At 39.7% G+C, this 22,160-nt stretch overlaps 1 protein-coding gene across 1 annotated transcript in view; it reads right to left on the reverse strand.

Annotated features, from left to right (window-relative positions):
- The window catches only part of ELP3 (elongator acetyltransferase complex subunit 3), a 198,205-nt gene that overhangs the window by 609 nt on the left and 175,436 nt on the right, over positions 1 to 22,160 (reverse strand). Inside the window, exon 17 of the mRNA XM_083348432.1 lies at positions 10,398 to 10,539. Within this exon, the coding sequence (XP_083204558.1) occupies positions 10,520 to 10,539 (20 nt within the window). The 3' untranslated portion in view covers positions 10,398 to 10,519. The remainder of the gene's footprint in view (positions 1 to 10,397; positions 10,540 to 22,160) is intronic.

Raw genomic sequence — 22,160 nt, forward strand, 5'->3', positions numbered from 1 at the left:
TAGTTCTGCTCATTCTTCTGTGGATTTAATCATGGAGAAGAAGATCTATATGCAGAGTTCTCGGAAGCCAGATGTTCAGGCTGTGTTGTTGTTGAATCAGCAGATCTGTCAGAAATTAGGAGTCTGTTCTCTGATAGTGATTATTAATAAGAACAGCCACCCCAGGATGCCTTCAAGAATTTTCAAATCTAGTTGTGTGCCCAGTCATATGGGATTGTGAAAACTACAGTCCAGCAATAGCAATAGCATAGCATTTAGACTTAAGTAACACCAGCTTAGACTTAAGTAACACCTTAAGTAACACCAGCTGCCTGCAATTAGTGCAGGTTCGAGTCCCACCAGGCTCAAGGTTGACTCAGCCTTCCATCCTTCCGAGGCAGGTAAAATGAGGACCCAGATTGTTGGGGGCAATAAGCTGACTTTGTAATAATGCCGCTTGGGGGGGCCTAAAAGCCCTAATAAGCAGGCATATACATAGAATGAAGGCTATTGCTAAGCACATTGGTTTGTGCTTAAATTGTAAGCCGCCCTGAAATAAAAAAATAAAAATATACCACTTCACAGTGCTTTACAGCACTCTCTTAAGAGATTTACAGAGTCAGCATATTGCCCCCAACAGTCTGGATCCTCATATTACCGACCTCGGAAAGATGTAATGCTGAGTCAACCTTGAGCTGGTCAGAATCAAATTCCTGGCAGTGGGCAGAATCAGCCTGCAATACTGCATTCTAACCACTGCACCATCTGCACCACTCTGTAAAATAGATGGAGGATATCAGTTTGTCTAATTTGAATTAAAATAGTTTTCTTTCTTTCTTAAAAGTTTGAAGAGACATAAAACATTCAATTCAGGGGAATGATGAGGTGGTAAAGTCTACTTGTCACTAATGGCATTGTTTCCTGAGGAGATAGCTTGAAAAACTAAACCACGGTAATCTTTGCAACCATTTGAAACCAATGTTCAAGTCTGTGCTCCTATAAACATTGTTGAATACTGATTGTACCCGGTCCTGGCTACGCATTGGAGGATTGTTTCTCAGAATCAATCCCACATTAGTACTTCTCTCCATTAGTGTCTACAAGGAAACATGTATTTTCTTTGGTACTGATTCTCCAAGCGTTCACACATACAATAAGAATCCATATCTGAAATGCTTATTACCTCTCTAAAACAAAAATAGGGTTTCTGCTGTTTGTACCACTTTACCCAATAAAGAGAACTAGAGAACTCAGAAGCATGTATGTTCAAAAAAAGTGCTGTCAAATGATGGATTTTTCAGTATCCTTATTTTTTTAAAAAATAATTATTTATGTATATTCATTATGTATACACCACCAATTTCAGAAGGAATTTTAACAAAGTTATGTAAAAGCACTATAAATACTCTTCTAAATGAGTGCATCAAATCAAATAAAATCTTAGGATTATCTGCCACTCTGGATAGGTTGTTTATCTAAACTCATGTCTGTGGAAATACAACCTCCCCACCCACCCAAAACATGATGAAAACAATAGCTTGTGTACTGTGAAAAGGCAGTTATACCAACTGCTAACAGAGAAAACAATTGCTTTCAGAAATACTAGCATAGTTGCAAATGTTCAGCAATCTGGGCATGGAAAAGGAAAGTGGGGTCGATCACACTTGGCTTTTAATAACCTCTTACCGTGAATTCAATTCCCTTTGAATGAAAGGGAAGTGCCAGCCCTGGTTGCCATCTCATAATTGGTTTCTGTTAGATACTAACAACCTCTTTAAATGACTATTTGTGATGAATTAGCTCTGTAGTGAAAAGATGCTCGAACAATATGGTTAGAGTCAGAAAAGGTCTACTCTGTCGTCATTACGAGAAATAACAGGCCTTATTTTTGAACTGGGTTTTTCTGGAGTATGTATTTAAGTGTCACCTGAGTGACACTTGAGTGAATGTCAATAACTGAGGGCATTTGTGCACCATGATCTTTTTCACTTCGTGATCTCTCAGATAGAGTTGAAAATTATCAGCAATTGTCTTTACTTCTTGGAGTTAAACAACAAGGAATGACCGTCACTTCTTGAACCTGAGCTGTCTCAGATAAAGGATTGGAGAAAGAGAGAGAAAAAAAAGATCTATAAAAAGGGAAAGAACAAGCAAAGCAACCTGGCCCTTTGTAATTCCTGGTCCTTTGTCAAAGAAAAGGAGCAAACTGTCAACCTCACCCACTTTATTTCCTCAGGACTATTGAAGAGTAGAAATTATTAAGCCAATTTATTGCTTTTAAAGGTCTTGTTAGGAATAGGAGGTGGGTAACAGTTCCTTTCAAAAAAAGGGAAACATTTCAAAACCTTACAGAAGCTTGCAATGTTTTTCGACTATTCTGTTGTCATCATGTGGTGACAGAAATCAGGAGCTGCTTTTAAACTAGCCCCCAAAGCATCAGTGGGAAGTGTCTTCAGGATTTCAAGCTCTTCATCCTCAACCTGTGTAGATTATACCTACGTCTGCACCGTGAACTCTTTATTCTGCCAAAGGCCGTGTCCTAATGCCACATACACAGAATAATTAGGATGTTCTTGTAGGATTTATGGTTCTTCCAGAAGAGCACCACACAAGTCTTCAGAAATAGTCCAATTGTTATAAGGCAGACATGTCAAACACAAGGCCCGGGGGCCGGATCCGGCCCGCGAAGTGGTTTCATGCGGCCCGCGAAGCCATCCTGGAAACAGTGAGGGAACGGCCCCCACTGCCTTGGCCCTGGCCCAGAGACCCTCCTTCTGCCAGAGACCCTCAGATCTGTCCCACTCCTGCCCGGGCCCCCATAGGCACCCTTGATGTGAACGATGTAGAGCTGGCCACGCCCACCCAGTAGGCCATATGCACTCTAGCCACGCCCACCCAGTAGGCCACGCCCACCCTGGCCATACCCACCCAGCCCCCCGAGGGCAACCGCAATGCTGATGCGGCCCTCAATGAAATTGAGTTTGACACCCCTGTTATAAGGGCTGTGAGGACCACTGGGAGAGATCCCTATCCTCTCATTTCAGCCCACTCCCATCTACATGATCTGTCTGGTGAATGTGGAATGATGTGAGAGGGAGCAATCAATAGATACTGCAGGAGAAATCAATTCTGAGGTTCATTTTGAGCTATAATATGGATTATTTACTGTATGTGGGCATAGCATGTTTTGTGACTACAACAGTACTAAGTGTAGAGTGTGGTGTAATCCCTGCCTCAGTTAGAACTGAAGGAGCTTCTCAGATGAGAATGTCTATGGAGATTCTCAGTCATCCAGGTCATGGTTGTCCCAAAGGTGCTTTCTTTCAAAAGGCAAGTGGACTTTCTTGTTTTGCTTGAAGAGATTTCACTTCTCATCCAAGAAACTTCTTCAGTTCTCCACCATCCAGTCAGAACTGAAGAAGCTTCTTATAACAATAACAATAACAATAACAATAACAAGTTGGAAGGGACCTTGGAGGTCATCTAGTCCAACCCCCTGCTAAGGCAGGAAACCCTATACCATTTCAGACAAATGGCTGTCCAGTGTTGGAGCATTCACCACTTCTGGAGGCAGGTTGTTCCACTGGTTAGTTGTTCTAACTGTCAGGAAGTTTCTCCTTAGTTCTAGGTTGCTTCTCTCCTTGACTAGTTTCCATCCATTTCTTCTTGTCCTGCTTTCAGGTCCTTTGGAGAATAGCTTGGCTCCCTCTTCTTTGTGGTGGCCCCTGAGATATTGGAACACTGCTATCATGTCACCCCTCACCCTTCTCTTCATTAAACTACACATACCCAATTCCAGCAACCGTTCCCTATATGTTTTAGCCTCCAGTCCCCCAATCATCTTTGTTGCTCTTCTCTGTACCCTTTCTAGAGTCTCAACATCTTTTTTACATCGTGGTGACCAAAACTGGATGCAGTATTCCAGGTGTGGCCTTACCAAGGCATTGTAAAGTGGTATTAGTACTTCACTTGATCTTGATTCTATCCCTCTGTTAATGCAGCCTAGCACTGTGTTGGCTTTTCTGGCAGCTGCAGCACACTGCTGGCTCATATTTAAGTGATTGTCCACTAGGACTCCGAGATTCCTCTCACAGTTACTACTATCGAGCAAGGTACCACCTATACTATACCTGTGCATTTGATTTTTCCTGCCTAAATGCAGAACCTTACTTTTTTCACAATTGAATTTCATTTTGTTAGATAGTACCCAGTGTTCGAGTCTGTCCAGATCCTCCTGTATCTTAAGCCTATCTTCTGGAGTATTGGCTATTCCTGCCAGCTTGGTGTCATCTGCAAATTTGATGAGTTCCCCATTCTTGGATGAGAAGCAAAATGTCTTCAAGAAAAACAAGAAGATCCAGTTGCCTTTTGAAAGAAAGAACCTTTGGGACAGGCTTAGATGAGAAACAAAATGTTTTCAAAGAAAAAACAACAGCCAAAAAGCACCTTTGAGGCTCTGCCTCTGTGGTGATATACAAATATTTGGGGAATTAGCAAGATTTGCTTGCATCTTTGCCCTCCCCTACATAGCTTGACCTGTAGTTGTGGGCAATGTAAAAGCAAAGAATTTCTCTCATCCTCCCCCCCAAAAAATAAATTCAAGGAAACCAGTGCTCATCCTCAAAGGTTTTCTTGTGGATTTTGTGCACCAAAAGGTTGAAAAATAGAAGCTATTTTATGTTATTTTATTTTATGCTCAGAGGTGAAATTGAAACAGTAACATTTTCTAGATTATCTAGGAAAAAACCTCTTGTTGTTGGTAGGCTTTCAAAGAGAACCTGCCTTAAGATGTAGTTGGCTCCTGTAATCTATTGATCATCATCCACACTCAAATCAATAAAGATCAGGTATTTCTACCTCATCTAACGTGGTCCTCGTGTCTTTATTCTCTTGGGGACAGCAGCAATGGACAGCTTGCAAAAGGTCTGTTCCTTCTGCAGTGCCCTTGGAAGTTGACTCAAGGTGGAGCCAATCATGCAAATTTGTTATTGCTGTATAATGAGGAGGCCATGCGGCATGACACAGAGCAGAAAGGCTATTCAAATGATTATTAATGATCTGTCAATTGCATTTTCTAATTGTAAAGAGGTTCTACTGCCAGCAGGACGGAGAATGCTCTAGTTAGCCAGCTTTCTTCATTCATTCTGACTCTTAAACTGCCCAGCCATGTCAGTAGTTAGAAAATCAGCAATTGAAGTTACAGATGAAAGGTTACATTTCTTAATGTTGAGAACAACATTAATGACAACATTCTTACATCTTACTGATGTTAGCCTGAACTACAAGTAATGAATCAAAAGAACAATCGTAGTAGTCATATCTCAAGCCGCTTGCTAAAGGCACACAATATCTGCCTATTTGTCCATCTGTCCATCCATTTATCCATCTTGCAAATTATGGCTTTGGTGGCTAACATAAACTTAAAAACACAAACAAGATTAACATTAAATATAAACACCATGAAAGCAAAATATAAAGTAGCACAAATTTAGACGCTGAGCTTGTCGATCGGAAGGTCGGCAGTTTGGCGGGTCGAATCCCGAGTGCCACGTAACAGAGTGAGCACCTGTTACTTGTCCCAGCTTCTCCCAACATAGCAGTTCGAAAGCACATAAAAATGCAAGTAGAAAAATAGGAACCACTATGGTGGGAAGGTAACAGCGTTCCGTGCGCCTTTGGTGTCTAGTCATGCCGGCCACATGACCACGGAGACGTCCTCGGACAAGCGCTGGCTCTTCGGCTTTGAAACAGAGATGAGCACTGGCCCCTAGAGTCGGAAACGACTAGCATGCATGTGCAGGGGAACCTTTAACTTTACCTTATAATATATTCAATAACTCAGTTTACTGATGGGGCTCACTCTAAAGTCTGGCCCAGAACCTGAACAACACAAAACAAGCTAAAAAGGCCCTCAGGAAGAATAACAGGGTTGGGACATCTGAATCTCAGGGATATGCTATTTCTGGAGGTAAAGGAAATCCTCCAGAATCCCATTAGATAACATTGTTTTTATTGAGTAGTGGGCTTCAGTAGGCAAGGAGCAGGCCAGCATAGTTACAACATTATTTATTGACTCAAACTAAAACTGGAGAACTGCAGGCAACTGCCTGTAATTTATACTCTGAACTCACAGGGTCTTAACCAATCATAATACTTGAAAAACCTGCCCAAATATGAATGTTCAAAGTTTCCCTCCAAAACAGTTGGAGTTAACAGTCAGGGTCATCTAAAGCAGGGGTGTCAAACTCAATTTCATTGAGGGCCGCATCAGCATTGCGGTTGCCCTCAGGGGGCCGGGTGGGTATGGCCTGGGTGGGCGTGGCCTACTGGGTGGGCGTGGCTAGAGTGCATATGGCCTACTGGGTGGGCATGGCCAGCTCTACATGTTGGCATCAAGGGTGCCTATGGGGGCCTGGGCAGGAGTGGGACAGATCTGAGGGTCTCTGGCAGAAGGAGGGTCTCTGGGCCAGGGCCAAGGCAGTGGGGGCCGTTCCCTCACTGTTTCCAGGATGGCTTCACGGGCCGCATGAAACCACTTCGTGGGCCGGATCTGGCCCCCGGGCCTTGTGCTTGACATGTCTGATCTAAAGGTTAGTTTCATTTTAGCTTCACAAGCAGTTGGAGTTAAGTTAGTTTCACTTTAGCAGGGATTAACACAACTTTATATATATTCAATACGTAACAGTTTTATAAAAGAAACCTAATGCATGTCTACTCTCTCAGATATTATAGGACAGGTAGACACCTTTTATTGGGTGCAGAATAAGCCTATTTAATGGAAAGTCCCTCCCTCCCTTGAATTGACAAGAGTTCAGTCAGTTTACCTTCCCAGCCCAACCATGGGAAGTTTTCTTCACTTTTTTTTTAAAAAAATGATCCAACACTAGATAGGAAGGTGTCAATGATTTATTTATTATTTATTTATTTTAATTCCATTTATATCCCGCCCTTCTCCGAAGACTCAGGGCGGCTTACAAGCTTAGCAGTAGCCTTCATTCTATGTATCTGCCTGCTTATTAGGGCTTTCACACACACCCCAAGTGGCATTATTACAAAGTCAGCTTAATTGCCCCCAACAATCTGGGTCCTCATTTTACCTACCTCGGAAGGATGGAAGGCTAAGTCAACCTTGAGCCTGGTGGGACGCGAACCTGCACTAATTGCAGGCAGCTGGTGTTACTTAAGGAGGCATTAGCCCACTGCTCCACCAAGGCTCTGTGGTGGAATCAACAGATGGATGTCATAAAAGGAATTTTAGGGGGGGCATATAATCATGGACCTGTCCACAGAAAAGAAGGCAATAGGAATTTCTTGTTGTGTTATTTAAGAATAGGAGAATCCACCAAAACACAGTCCAGGCCATCGGGCATGGTGGAGTTGAAATCTGGAAATGGATGATTTAAGATGGTTTCATTCCAGTCAGGTATGAGAGTCAAAGAGGTGTAATGCTGCAGTGTAGAAAAACCTCACATCTTCCTAGATTATCCCTGGCTTCCCAGGATTATCTCTTGGTTGTGTGTCTCATTTTTGATCACAGTATTTAATTGATTGTGACAATATTATAGACAAATCTTTATTTCAGCAAAGGATTTAATAAAGTGCCCCATAATCACGCAGTACACCAGTACCCTAATTAATTATGGCTTGCTGGCATGAATACAAGTCAATATATGAATGAGATGCCACAGGATTTGATGCATGGATCCTTTATTGTTCAAGGAAAAAAAATTAAATCACCTTGGAGGACATATATAGGGTTCCCCTAACCAACTTGTTCAGACTGAAGAATCTACTTAAACAGCAAAATATTTCAAACCAAAAAGAAAAGCCTAGTTACCATGATTCAACTTCCAGATTACAACATTCATGATGAAGTGGAGGGAGTGCTTATCAAATTTTGTGATACAACATTGGATAGGCAGCTAATATTGTAGAACAGTGTTTCTTAAACTTTTTTTCTGTAAAGACCCTTTCCCACTTTTAAAAATTATGGAGGACCCCCAAAGTGCTTTTATTTATATGGATTATATTTATCAATATTAACTATATTAAAAATTAAAATGGACACATTTGCTATCACTTCCCACAATTGTGTAATGGGATTCTAATATTGTATTATTTTTCAGCATAGGGTGGCAAAAAATTTTGATTTTGTGGATCCCTGAGTGGGTCTTGGAGAACTCCCAGGGTACTAGGACCATATTCCAAGAAACAGTGCTGTAGAAGATAGAAATAGAATTCAAATAATCTTGATAGGTGAGGCACCCTTGAAAGAATGTTGCTTAGAAGAATGTCAAGCTCTCTATCATTTCAAAACACAGGACATGGAATAAAGGATTTAAATTATAGGAAAGCAGATTCCAATTGAACGTTAAACTTCTTCATAGTAAGGACAGTTTCACAATGAGGTCAATTATTCATGGAAGGTGATTGCCATATTGGATAAAAAAATGGGGTTTGATGGCCTGGCTCTCTTTTCATTTCTACAAATCAGAATCCCCCTAGAAAGGTAAAAAATATTGATCGTATCTTTTCTGTGACATCACTTAGTGTCAATCCCTATGGCCCTTGGAGCTACATTAAAAAACAACAACAACCTTACAGAAAACTAGCCTAATTTAGCAGGGTTCTTCTTAAATTCCTAACCTTGTGCCTTCCCTTGATTTTTTTTTATAGATGATTAGGTGTACTCTGTATCCGGGAGATGGTGCAAATTGCTTCTGCTAGAATGCTTTTTCTAGGTGGTGATGTGAATAAAAAGAATTATACAGAAATTCATCTTTTGGGGTCTATTCAATATGAGCTGTGGTGGTGCAGTGGTAGAATGCAATTTTGCAGGCTAACTCTGCCCACTGCCAGTAGTTCGATCCTGATCGGCACAAGGTTGACTCAACCTTCTTTCAAGGTCAGTAAAATGAGAACCCAGATTGTTGGGAACATTGTGTTGTCTCTGTAAACCTCTTAGAGAGGGCTGTAAAGTACTATGAAGTCTATATAAGTCTATGTGCTATTGCTAAAACAAGCAAAACAGGGAATAGAAATGATCATCAAAAAGGAAGGGTGATCATAATAACAGAGAAAGAAAACACCTTTACCAAAATACTTCTGCTTTTAAGAAATTGAGGAGGAAGATATAATAAAGAGAAATGCATTTCCTGTTTAGCTTTCCAGACAGAGGTCAACTGAATGATTTACCTTATTGGAAGAATATTAATGGCTGTGGGGCATTAAATATGCATTTAGATAAATCCCTTTATTTACTCTGATGGGAAAGTTACACTGCTATGCCTACATCTTCAGCACTGTCTTCCCCAATAAGCTGGAGCCTTGTGGGGAACATCTGTGGTGGAAATTAATCAAAAGCAGAGTGTGAGGTTAAGAGTGTGAGCAAAGGGACCAGGGGAGGAAGGTTGTGCATTTTCAAGCCTTCCTGCACCAATGGTAATTATTGTGCAGGAAAGTGTTAGCTCAAATGATGCCAGAGCCAAAATCAAAGGGTTCTGTGGGGGTGGGGGGCAAGTATCTGATGATGGCAAACAAGGTGAATTACATATCTATGCCAGAGGGTCACAATGTCATGAAGATGTCATGTTGTAAGTTGTTACCATTTTGATACCATTGTGATTTGTTGACCACATGAAAGCCAGTTGGCTATAGTGGTGAAGGCACCAGGTTAGAATATGGGAGACTGTGAGTTCTAGTCCTGTCATAGGCACAAAGCAGCTGGGTGACCCAATTATTTTCTCTTAGCCCTAGGAAATAGGCAATGGCAAACCATTTCCAAAATCTTGCCAAAAAACCTGCATGAACTTCTTCATGTAATCACCAGGAGCCGAGACTGATTTGAAGGAACATTTTTTGTTGGAGGACAGAACACAGGAATATTTCAGAATTACCACAATGGAAAGCACCCAGTTACAATGTCATTTGTTCAATGAAGGGCAGGAGAGTTATCTTAACTTGCTACCAGGATGATATCCCTGTCTGGAAGAAACCCTAGTCTTTGGGATTTTTTTTGGGGGGGGGGGGAATGTATACTGAGACCAAACTAGCTGCATTTCAAAAAAGGTTGCACTGCAGGTAGGACATATATAGAGCATGAACATGTAACATGTAAGCCAGGAATGGGGAACTATGACCATTTTATGATCTGTGGACTTCAACTCTCAGAATTCCTGAGCCAGAATTCTGGGAGATGAAGTAGTGGTGGGATTCAGCCAGTTCGCACCAGTTTGGCAGAACCGGTAGTAAATTTTTTGTTGCCCAGGCCCAGAATGGACTTCCGGAAGCAGCATCCACACAGAGAACTGGTTGTTCACATATTTGAATCCCACCACTGAGATGAAGTCCACAAGTCATAAAGGGGCCATAGTTCCCCACCCCTGATGTAAGCAAAGACAATTGCTGGGATTACTCACCAGAAGGCTGAAGTCATCTTGGTGGCTGTACAGATGTCTATGGCAGTTCAGACAGTCCTTCCGGCAGTCACCGAGGGCATAGGCCAGCAAGCAGAATGACATGATCTCCCACAGTAGCATCCTCATGATGTCACGTCAGAAGCTACATGAGAAAAAATTAGAGAATGGTTATTGCCAATAAAAAAAGGCTTGGCAATGTGCTATCATAGGCAGCAACAGGGCTAACAGCCACCTTCCTGGATGCCTTCAAGGCAACTTGCTTTCTAGTTTTTATTGTTTTCATTAAAATATGAAAATAATAAAGACACTGGCCTGTAACTAAGTTAAGAACTATCCTTGAGCATCTTCTCTAGTTCAAAAAATGCTGCTGGTTCCACACAAAACATAGCATTTTTAGAAAATAAAAAAGTTGATAGTTACCAGAAAGTGTTTTGTTTAGGACTATGCCCACCACCTCAGAAAGAAATCCCTCAAAGTAAGCAGGAAGTGAAAACAACCATCTTGGGGGATTTCAGAAAATGACAGGATATAAACTCACAGGTTTACTTCCTCAGTAGCTATTTTGTGAACAGTCAAGTCTCTCTCCCCATAACCCCCAGAAACCATTTTGTAAGGGCATCCATCACCTGCTCTTAAAATTCCAGCTATATCTAGGAGGACCATCAAAAGTAAAGACATACTTCAGCTCCTTTGAAGTGAACTGAAAGCAAAAAAGAACTGAGATGTGTGTTTTGCTTCATCATTTGTCATTTTTCTGCTCAGGTTTGTTTCTATACTGCTGAGAAAAAATGTGAGCACAAAATAATGATATATACTGGCTCATTCATATGATCTGATTATTGAATTAATCTATTTTTTCAGGGATTGCACAAACACTGAATGTTAAACTAATTTCCCTGTGTGTGCACATGCCTGCTTTAAGTCCTAATGGAGGTTACCATGCTGGCCAAATATATCTCCTAAGTGTTGATTAAGTGTGGATTTGATTAAGAGTATTGTGAGAATGCAAGGATTTGTTCATGCCTAAAAGGCACTGCTTTATAAATATATGTAAATATACATTCAAAACAAGTCTATTAATGTCTTATAAAACAGCATGACTCTAAACAAAAAAATAAAGGTAAATTTATCCTATTAGGGAGCTTTATAACTCATAATATTGAATTACTGTGTTTGCATAACAATTAGTTTTATTTAGAAATCTATTCCCATGGACTATTCTAAACAAATATTTTTCAAAACTGGTTAATTTTAAGTATGTAATGTTTAAATCAAAATGGTGCATTCTTAAATCTGTCAGTTAATAATATATTTCTAATTCAAACTCTATAAAATCACTTATTAGGATAAACATGATACAAAAAGTTGTTTTTGTACTTTTGTACATTGAAAAGTTAGTAATAAGCACCCAGATGTGTCAGACTATAAATCCCATCCTTCCCAACTAGCATGGATTGATTGTTTGTCACATAGCCAGCCCTATGTTCATTTTTATCTATCTGTCAAGTTCTTCCCAAGGATCTGGGATAGGCAGATGTTGATGTTTGATGGTGTTACAGGTATTGATATATATATCAAATTCTTCTTGATCGTTATGTTACAGTCCAAACTGAGCTCTTAAATGCTGTCTGTCTATTTGTTTGTTTGTTTGTTTATTGGCCACCCATTTTACCATAGTGTAACCCTCGTTGGCTTACATCTATCTTTATCATCTAGTTACAGCCATTCAGGAGCTCAAGACTCTGTGGTTCTTTTCCTTTCTCTCATTTTATACATGTACATGGATATGTTGTGCAAAATTTTTGAAATATTTGAAAAAGGTACTAGAACCAAACGTAGCCCTTCCCTGCACCTGCTGTGTGACCCGGGAAACAAAGCAGCTGCTTTAAAAGGGGCAGAGGGTTGTTACAATTGCACTTCATATGTTCCAAATCACCTTCTTAGAAACTACTGTGAAACATTACACATTATCTTATTGGCTGCAATTGCAATAGCTGTATTGCAAAGATGTAATCTTGAAAGCAATTAAGATACTATAAAATACACTGGCAATGACATATAGAAACAGAAGTAAAAGAGATTAGCCCCTAGGAGTTTATAATTTATATTTTATAGAAAATAAGTCTGTAGACTGTGCATATTTTTGTATGAGTGATCTATAAATACTAGGTATAATAGATAAATGGAATTTTATTATGTAGTCACAGTATACCTCTCTATTCCAGAGGGAAAAGGAATTATCTTCACCTTAATATCATGTTAGTTATTTTAATTTTTTTATAGTGTAAAATGCTCATATCTAACTGGGAATCAGGTGGCCTTAAATCTAATAAAATCAATCAGTTTCACTATTAATTTCTCAAAGGCCACATGGCTATCAGATTTGGGTTTGAGCAAGCAGACCTTTTCAGTTTCAGAAGACCCAGCAACTGCTCATGAACAGACCCCTTTTACAGCTTTCTACAAGCATCTCTTTTGCCACACCTGTGTGATGAAAAGGTTGACAACTAGAACATCAAGCTCTGTTTTTTTGGTCAGCTGACTTTGGTCTGGGGACTCAAAACTTAAGCCAGAAAATTTTAGATAAGGCATCCTGTGAGGATGGATCTGAAGGATAAGAGAGATGTCAGCATTACTGCAAGCACAAGCAATCTGTGAGTAAGCTGTGCAACATTAAAATGGATGAATTGTATCCACTGTTAGGGAAAGCCTACCATGGGTGCTGAGGAGTGGAAGATGCTTTCCCTCCCTACTTGTTTCATTTGTATAACAATCCAGGAAGAAAGTGCTATGCAATTATACATTCACTTAATCTAGCAGAATACCCCCAGGCAATCCTTCCACCAAGACTGTTAAAAAGGCTAAATTGTGTCGAGTATTCATGAGAATCTGCTCTTTTCATTTCTCTCTCTGTCTCCTTGTCTCTCTCTGTCTTTTGTGAAACTTCTCCTCTGTGGTTCATTGAATAAGAGAACAATGACTCCCAACTAGGTTCAGGACCTTTTGACAGAAGACTGAAAAATGGTGCTGCCTAGAAGCAAGGAAATTCTTCTGATAATCCACAGATGATTTATAAACTCTTCATAATCCTACCTCTCTGCTGCCAAAGCTTTGAAGTGAACATTGTGTAAAGCAGCATGCAAATAACAGCAATGTTATTTGCTCATCTCCAGGGAAAGAGATGTTAACACTATTTTCTGAATACATCAGGAAATGTGCATTTTTAATAATATTCCTGGTAGATGATGGAGACATTTGAAACTAATTTTCTAACATAGCTGACTGCGTATCAGATATTCTTGTTCCAAAATTCATATTAGAACAATGACTGCATTAGGCCAACTAATGAAAGGTTGCATAAATGTGCAAGTTCTTGAAATGTACAAATCTGTTGAGGCAATATTCTGCAAAAAATCAAGTTGCAATGGAGAAAGATTTTGGAAAAAGTAGGCTTAAGAAAAAAAAACCCCTATATTTTAAATGGAGATAAGAGATGGGTTTTTTTTGTAAGGGGTGCACTTTTGAGTCAGTTTTGACTTCTGGTGACTGCCCTGATTGATCTTTACAGTTTTCTAGGCAAGGGTTTTTGGAAGTAGTTTGTCATTGTCTTTTTTCTGGGGTTGATAGAGAGTGACCGTTGGCTTTGGTCTGATTTGTAGTCTAGGGCCTAGACAGGGGTAGGCAACCTTGGCTCTTTTATGACTCGTGGACTTCAACTTCCAGAATTCCTAAGCCAACTGTGCTGGCTCAGGAATTCTGGGAGTTGAAGTCCACGAGTCATAAAAGAGCCAAGGTTGCCTACCCCGGTAGAACCACAACACCAAATCCTTAAATATGACAAGTGGGAACAAACTTTGTATTGCTAAGCAAAGCACATGTTAAGTGTTATGCCCCAAAACAAAGAGCATGTTGTAGATTTAATATAAATTCCCAAACACACACACATACAACTTAACGGTTAAGAACTAACTGTACAACAATAGAAAATTCTTCCAATGGAGGATATGGGCTCTCAATCTCTGGAAGTTTTTAAGAAGAAATTGGAACAGCCATCCCTAGTGGATGGTTTAATTGGTTTTCCTGCATATTGCAGGGGATTGGATTTGATTACTCTTGAGGTGCCTTTCAACTCCACAATTCTAAGATTCCACACTGAGTTAAAAATGCTAGCTATAGCTTAGATGAGTTCAAGTTTTACAATTATTCAAATAATCTAAAGAAGATATGATGAAAGTAAGTGCTGAGGATTTTTTTTTACAGTTCAATGGATCAACTAAAAACCTTGTAAAAATAAGGAATAGTGCTAGTATACTCAATAAACCTACACAATCTCTCCCCACTCATACAATTCTTCATACATGTGTGTATTTTCTCCATATGACCTTACTCAAATAGACACATGGGATTTTTGTTTTTTGGGTTTACTGACAGAATATGGCAGCAACAGTTTTTCTGGTAAGGATCTTTAAAAGTTTGCACTGGCAATTGCCAAGAGGAAGAAGAAAGTCCTGGAAGGTGTCATTGAGGACAATTAACCAGTGGAACAGCTTCCCTTCAGAAATCGTGGGCTCTCCATCACCGGAAGAGACTCACTAGACAGTCACTTGTCTGAAATGGTATAGGTTCTGCTGCTTGAGCAGGGGGCTGGACTTGAAGACCTCCATGGTCCCTTCCAGCTCTATTCTATTCTAATTCTATCCTGATCTTTGGTTCAGATTCTGTGAAACCCATATCTGTATTGTACCTATGTGAATTCTTATTGTTCCAAGTATTAGAGAGAAATGCTAACATATGGGGGCTACTAAAATGGATGATCACTAGAGTGCAGCAAACAGAATAGTGTGGTTCAATCCCTTGCTGCCATTCAGTGGTTTTTCTGAAATTTTGCAACCCTAGTATGGTAGTTCTATGGGAGAGAAAAAATTAGCCAAAAAATAAAAAATAAAAATTGGAAAAAAGGTAATATTACCAGAGACTGAAAACAGACAGAGGGCAACCCAAAGAAAAATAAACCAACAAACAAGATAGTTCTGCATAATTCTAGAAATCTAGCCAACCTGGTCAGACTTTATCTAGTTACTGAGAAAACTACAGGGACGCATCCTTGAGTCACCGGAAGCTGAGCTCACTTGAAGGAATCTTTATCTCCTTTATGGGGCCCGGAGGCCTTTCTGTAAATAAAGGCAATGCTTCATGTGGCTGTTTCTAGCAGGCATTCCATTAGTATTAGCTCTGCTGTCTGGACCAACACAGGGCAGACCTGTCCATCTTCTGAGGGATAGCCCTTCAGGTATTAAGAAAATGCTATCACCTCCCTCTTTAAATCTCTCAAGAACGGTGTGATGTTCTTGAGATATTAAAAAAGGCTTAGTTGTTGAATATTACTGTGCCAATTACTGTGTTTGGCATAGCTTAGCCCTGGATATATATGGAGTTTATGGCACATTTTCAAACCACTGACATAAACATAAAAAAGCAGCAGTGTGATAAAACATAACACCAGGTTATCAGTGGCAGCAATATGTCCAATGAGATGAGTAAAATTGTCAAGCCGTTGAATGCTACTAAAGTATGCAATCATTAAAAATCATTAAATTATGTACAAAGTGTATACACATATACTGGGAAAGGATGAAATTCTCCTTCAGCTCAATCATTCAATCAATCAATCAATCAATCAGTCAGTCAGTCAGTCAGTCAGTCAGTCAGTGAAAAGCCTTGGTGGAGCAGTGGGCTAATGCCTCCTTAAGTAACACCAGCTGTCTGCAATTAGTGCAGGTTCGCATCCCACCAGGCTCAAGGTTGACTCAGCCTTCCATCCTTCCGAGGTAGGTAAAATGAGGGCCCAGATTGTTGGTGGCAATTAAGCTGACTTTGTAATAATGCCGCTTGGGGTGTGTGTGAAAGCCCTAACAAGCAGGCATATACATAGAATGAAGGCTACTGCTAAGCTTGTAAGCCGCCCTGAGTCTTCGGAGAAGGGCGGGATATAAATGTAATACAAATAAATAAAAATAAAAATAAAAAGCACCACCAGGATGCCCTGCTTTCTGTATTACAAAATCTACCCATTTGTTCGTTTATTTATACAGCAAACAGCGTGATCTCCTAATGTATTGATGTGGTACCATCAGAGCGTTAAAAAGGGTTGTTTGGGCCATTAAATTCAACCTTCTGGTCAGTGCAGGAATCCACATGAAAGCAGTCCTGATAGATGGCTGTCAGGTCTCTGTTTAAACCCATCTGGAGAAGAGAAATCTACTAACTCTGTGGGTAACTAACTGTGTTCCACCATCAAATTGCCATTATCATTAGGATGTTTTTCCAGATACTCATAACTGCCTTCCTGTGACTTGACTATTATTTTTTGCCCTGCAGCCAGGATGGCAGAGCAAGTCAACAGTTCGCATCTTGAGAAAGCAAAGCATATACTTAGGATTTATTTTTTTTACAGCTAACATTAATTGTGTTAAAATAGCCCATATAAATATCTTGCTTAAGCATATACTGTAACCATCACATGGACTTTTATCACTTCCAAAATTTGGGTTTCTCTTCACATAAGGCTTTAAAACATTAGAACTTATTTTATTATCACAAGAATGGACTTTTTAAATTTGATAACAGTTCCTACTAATTGTCTACTATGAATAATGATTCTTATTATGTTTGTCCAAGTGTGACCAATTACTCATTAAACTGATTTCAAGAACAATTTAAGACCATCCTATATGACGTTATTTTGAATATTCTTATTCAATTTTACACAGCTTATAAATCTTTTTATTCTTTTTTTTTCTTTTTTGCTTGTCCTTTGTGTGCCATATGAATATAGCTGGTCATTCCACTCTAGCTCCTAATGTTTTGATTAATGACAATGTCAATTGTCATTATGATTTGGCCCAAGGCACTGTAATTAGTAAACTATGCCAGTTGCTCTGTAGTATATAAACTGGCCATGTTCAATTAATACAAAACATAGCTGAGTGTGATGGCATTAAGGCAATGGCTTCTATGTCATAGAAAGTTAGGTATCATCAAGATCTTTTATTTCAGTCCATTTGAGGGTGCCTAACTCTCTGCTGGACAGTAAATTTTGCACTGGGTAGTAACATGCTGCTATTTCAAAGAATACTATTCAACCATTGCCTGCCTCCTAGCAACTTTTTTTTTTGCAATTGCTGGGAAGGAGCCTTGAGAGAGACAAGGTAGGATGAAAATTGCTCATAGTTGATTAGGAGCCATGAATTCACAGCCCTTTACTCCTACTTGAACTTCTTGATTTTAAGCAAACTTGTTCAATCATGCCATGAAAAGATGACTAAAGACTCCCTTTGGTTTATAGTGAATAGCCCAAACATATATTTGGTGGGGTTGATTAACAGCTTGATTAGGTGAAAACAGCAGGTGAATGACAGATGATAACGCATAGTGCAGCAGGCAATGGGGCCCTAATTTGGAAAACGAATTCAAGAACTCATGGCTGGAATGCTCAAAGGTGCAAGCATGAAATGGAAGCTTTTATTGTTCTGTCAATCATGGCTGTAGATGATTTAGCTTTGGAGATGATGGGTCACTGGTTGCAAGATTGGGTGACGATTATTGTTGCACACAGAGGAGTTGCCACTTAACTATAGTGGGATATGGGTGGCTCAAGGAAAAGGTTATCTTGGTGATATGAGAAATAGCACAATGGGCAACTTGGACAATACTTTTGGGCTGATGTGGGAGAGAAAAGTTGCCAATTTCCCTTTCTTCTCCATGTGAATTTATTTCAGATTCTTTATGTATTGATTATGAAATACCTGCAGTTGTTCCTCCAACAAATTAGAAAGAAATTCTCAGCTTTTTGCATTGGTCAAATTCTATGGTTGTAGTTAAGGTATTTGTGTAGGACCAGAGAGATTGAAATTCAAATCCCCCCCCACCTCCCGGTCATGGAAGCTCACTGGATGATTGTCCAAACTAGCCTGTGGAGTGCTTGTTAGGGGGGAAAATGGCAAAGTAAAAACCTGAAAAGAGGAGGAAGAGAATCATCGTGCTCATCATTGCCCCTCCCCCCATCTTAGGACATTCACATGAGATTTGGTAGCTTTTCTATTCAATCAGCAACATTTTGCAAGTTCACATTCATGGTACAACTGGTTGTTCACTATCTAGAAAGGCTGCACCCATTCAGGGTGGTGCCAATCCAAATAGAAGAATATTATCAATTTTATAGAAAAGTTCCCAAGCCAGACTACAAATGAGGAGGCTGTGAGTTCTAGTTCCACATTAGTCATGAAAACTGATTGGGTGACTTTGGGACAGACACTGTCTTGCAGCCCAACTCACCTAACAGGGTTGTTGTTGGGGGAAAATAGGAGGAGGAAGGAGTATTAGGTATGTTCTTCTCCTTGAATTATTTATAACAATAATAAGGTGGGGGGACAATAAGTTTTAGTCATGGATTGAAACATAGGATCTTCTGATTCCAGACTCTCTCCTGTCTACCCACTTTGAGAAGTGTAGAACCATTACAGCTCTGAATATTTTGTGGATAGTTAGTAGTACAGAAATAGTGGGCAGAGCAGAAGCACCACCCTCAGAAACATTAGCCCCATTTTATAATTCTAGCTCAAGTTAATTATTTTAAATCCCCATCAAGGAGACCTAATGCATCTACCTTTTTTCCTGTATAATCTCCATGTGTAGAACATAGAATAATATCCAGGAAAGGAAAATATCTTTGGCTCAAGGTTAAACTGTGGAGTTTGGGGCAATCTGGTTTGCAGACATTTCATTATCCATATAGGTAACATATGAACAATCATTTTCTGTCTGTTTATATGCAATAGCTTGCCCTGCCAGTTTGGGTGGTGGTAAATTCCACATTCCCTAGCATTGATGATATTACCAAATTGGATAATGAAATTTTCAAGCAAAAAACACAACCAAGGTCAGGGAGTACTCAGAACCCCATAATAGAATAATATATTTATTTCAGAAGGCAGTTTTTAGCCGAATGTTAGGAAAACCTTTCCAAATCTGGAAGGCTGTCTCTCCACTTAATAAGACAGAGAGCAGGTTCCCCATGGTAGATATGTTTAAACAGATAGCTTGGAATGTTTTACTTGGAATTTCTGCACTGAGCAGGGGCTTGGACTTAGTGGCCTAAATGATCTCTTCCAAAAATATGATTTCATGACTCTGTTCCGTTGAATGTTTGCATCTTTAAAGAATCCACATTCCCAGTTTCTAAAACTGAATCTAGGAAGGTGTGCTTTGCTATTCAGATAAAAAAAAAGCACCTGATTGTGGGATGCTGTTGTGTAGCAGTGCTCCGTGTTCCTTCTGTAGCAGTGGCCTATTGTTTTTGTCAAGGAACACTCTTCCCTATTGGACAATATATATCCTGACAGCAAAGGACAAATGGTTTTTGAGCCATAGGATCATACTGACTGAGTCACGCTCATTTTGTGACCTGCTGTCCTGTCAAATCACTTCTCTGCAGTGCTGCTGTTTGGCCAATTAACCCCTTAATGCTATGTGTGTGCATTTCTTTCTACTTTATTTCCTGCCTGCAACTCCATATATTCCTATCTCCTGAGTTCCATTTATGGCTCAGCATCTATAAGCACAGTGGGTAATGTTGCAAAGATATTTGACGGCAGGAGATATATTTGTTCAGCCTTGTAGTTTTTCATTTGATATATTGATTTGACGAAAGTGTTAAGTAAAGATACTGCAACTGCATAATCTCCTGGAGGTACAGGATGGCTGGTTTGGTAATTTGAACAATCAACAGGAGACGAGAAACCATCCAGTTAGTGCTGAACTATAACTCCCAGCAACTCCAGCCTATAGAGAATACTGGGAATTGTAGTTCAGGGATACCTGTATAGCTTAATATTGATAACCTTTCTCCTACTTTGCTTCCATCTCTCCATTTCCTTTGTTTATGGACTGCAAGAAGATCCTTGAAAGCAAGTCCATGGGCTAAAAGGAAGAACAGAAAAAGCCATCACAGGTTTAGGTCAGGCTGTAGCCCAATATTCCCTACTCTAACTGTATCCCACGTTTGAGTGATCAGGAATCACCATATTGGCAAGTAAGCTGAGGGCCTCAGTAGACTAATTTTGCATCTTATGATATAAAGTAGTTGGAACCTGGGTTTATTTTGGAGGTGGGTGAGTGAGGGTTCTTTTTGTCTTCTTTAATTGTGTATTTATTTAATTTATTAATCATATTTATATAGCTGCCCGTCTAGGCAATGAAATTCTGGATGAAGAGCAAAGAAAAAGACAGTCAAGAAAGCCGACACAGAAATCAAGTTGAGGTTCCTTCATCATAAATATTTTAGAGTACATATGTCACATACATCCACACCAAAGCTCCAGCAAGTGACATCATAGCCCCAAGGTCTGGAGAAGACCTAGCCCTTCAAAAGAGCTATAGGGTTGGGACTGTCCATATCTCTAGAAGTTTCTTCCATAAGCCTTGACAGAGAAGGCATGCTTCCTAGGACCCACCAGGTAAAACAGTGCTTAACTCAACCCCGCTCTGCCAGATCTGCTGGGACAGGTGGAAATAAATGGGGATAGGTGGTCCCACAAGTATTCTAGCTCTGTGCCATGTAAGACTTTGAAGGTCACAATCAGCACCCTAAATTGCAGCTCTGAAGTGCATTCAGGAGGTGATTAAGGCGCGAGTGATTATGAGCAGCACCTCTTGATCTAGGAACAGCTACAATTGGTGCACTAGATGTATTTGTGCAAAGACCCTTCGGCCATTAGTTGCCACCTGCTCATTGACTAGGAGCTATGAATCTAGGACAAGCCCCAGATTGTGTGCCAACTCTGCTTTGCAGTATTTAAGTCTGTTTTAGAGTTTAAATTTCAGTTGTAGTGTATTTATTAACTCAGAATTGTGGGAATGGTGAGTAGCCTCCACAGCTCCCATAATGATTTGCTTGGCTTAAGAACTTGCATAATGGAACTATAGTCACAACTGGGTTGTGCCCCCAAAATACGTTTATTTTTTTAAATCCCAAGAACAGTATAAAACCAATAAAAACATACTTATGCCAAATAAAATTAAAGACTAAGCCAGTCACACATTCATCTTCAACAGTGACCAGCAGGATTTTAGGTATTTATTATATATCCCACTATTTTTCTGGAAGTTCATGGTGGGTTCACCTTTCATTCAATCTCATAACAACAATCTTGGGCTGAGCTAAGAGAGAGTAACTAATCTAAAATCGTCTTTTGAATTTCCATGGGTGAATATGGACTTGAACTTGGCTTTCCTTGCACCTGAGGACAATAACATCTTATTATTCCTTAACCTAGTTCCTTAACAACTAGTATGGAGAGGCATACTACTTCTGTCCCTGGAGTGAAGATATAGCCATTGTAATGTGATGCTGTTGATAATAGGACACAAATGGTCCTTAAATATTCACTATCAGATCTGTAGGCAAAGAAATTGGGTAGATGACTTCTCTCAACTTCTCCTGGAGAAGCATGGAAAGAGTTTCCTTATGACGGCTTCACTTGGGAAGAATGAGAATCCTGATTGCTAGAAAGAAAGAAAAATACAATCTGGCCACATTGTAAATAAATTGCTTAAAAACTTCACATTGAATTCTTCTTTTTTTTTCCTACAGAGGAATTTTAAAAGAAAATTATTTTTCACCAAAAAAGTACTGATGTCTTGATTTGAGAGTCACCATTGGGAGACATCAGAGAGAGGGCCACCTTATAAAATTGTCTACATTGG

The sequence above is a fragment of the Vipera ursinii genome (genome assembly GCF_947247035.1).
Source record: "Vipera ursinii genome assembly, chromosome: 1".
Taxonomy (NCBI): Eukaryota; Metazoa; Chordata; class Lepidosauria; order Squamata; family Viperidae; genus Vipera; species Vipera ursinii.